At 49.2% G+C, this 1143-nt stretch overlaps 1 protein-coding gene across 1 annotated transcript; it reads left to right on the forward strand.

Moving 5' to 3' along the window:
* Positions 1-168: 168 nt before the first annotated feature.
* L226DRAFT_527771 (uncharacterized protein) lies at positions 169-607 on the forward strand (the record flags this gene model as incomplete). Its single annotated transcript, XM_067679174.1, has 3 exons — positions 169-289; positions 391-519; positions 546-607. 3 exons carry the CDS (start codon positions 169-171, stop codon positions 605-607), a joined length of 312 nt encoding a protein of 103 aa, XP_067528169.1.
* Positions 608-1143: the final 536 nt, after the last annotated feature.

The following is a 1143-nucleotide window of genomic DNA, read 5'->3' on the forward strand; positions in this document are numbered from 1 at the left end:
GGGGGAGGACTGCCTATGGGCAGGGCGGTTGAGTGGCATTAACGGCACAATTGAGTATATACATTCTATGCATATTATTTGCAAAAATGGGCACACAACGTTTCAGCCCTCTGCACCCTCTGGTTCCGAAGTTATAGTACAGATAACCGCATCCGGGCAGCACCGCCTATGGGCAGCACCGTTCTGCCACCATTTCTGCACAGTCAAGTATCTACGTTCTATGCATACTATTTGCAGCAATGGGCATGCAAAGTTGCACCACTCCACGCCATCGGGTTCCTAGGTTACAGTACGAATAACCACACCAGGGGAGGACCGCCTGTGGGCAGCACGGTTGAGTGGCATTTATGGCACAATTGAGTATATACATTCTATGCATATTATTTGCAGTAATGGGCATGCAACGGTGCAGCCCTCTGCGCCGTCTCATTGTGGAGGTATGGCACAAACAAGCGCTCCAAGGGGGAGGACCACCTATGGGCAGCACGGTTGTGAGACCATTTCTGCACAATCAAGTAGGTACGTTCTGTGCATATTATTTGCAGCCATGGGCATGCAACGTTTCAGCCCTCTGTGCCATCGGTTGCCAGGGTTACAGTACGAATAATCGCACCAGGGAGGACTGCCTGTGGGTAGCATTGCCCCACAATCAATTATATATGTTCTGTCCGTACAACATGTCCAAATATTTATACCACACTGTGTTCCCATACAGGATTCACTCCAGGGATACAACCATCAATGTGCTCCGCTTAGGTCGGAGTTTGCTTCTGCACACGTCCGTCAAGTGATTTCCATCAGTATTTAGTGCTGTCTGTAATCAGTTAGTAGACAATAATGGGTGAGTTCATCCTGTGCTAATGGGCTAGGGTCCACAGTGCTTGTTCTCTGGCCCTTTGGTTACACACTGTGGCAAAATATTGATGCTGTCCGGTTCGACGTGCTTCTTGACTTCTTTATTCAAGATTTCCATTTCAAGTTAGCCAGAGGTCTAGAGCCCACCCCTGCGCGAAAATGTATGCTTCTAGTGACCCATGATGTCACAACACAGCGAAAGCAGTCTCACTATTGCCCAGCAAGTGCTCCCCGCTGCCAAGGTTGGTCATGCTTCTCATCTGCAACCCTGAAGGCTAATATCTGCCC

Source organism: Lentinus tigrinus (assembly GCF_003813185.1).
Source record: "Lentinus tigrinus ALCF2SS1-7 unplaced genomic scaffold L226scaffold_189, whole genome shotgun sequence".
NCBI lineage: Eukaryota > Fungi > Basidiomycota > Agaricomycetes > Polyporales > Polyporaceae > Lentinus > Lentinus tigrinus.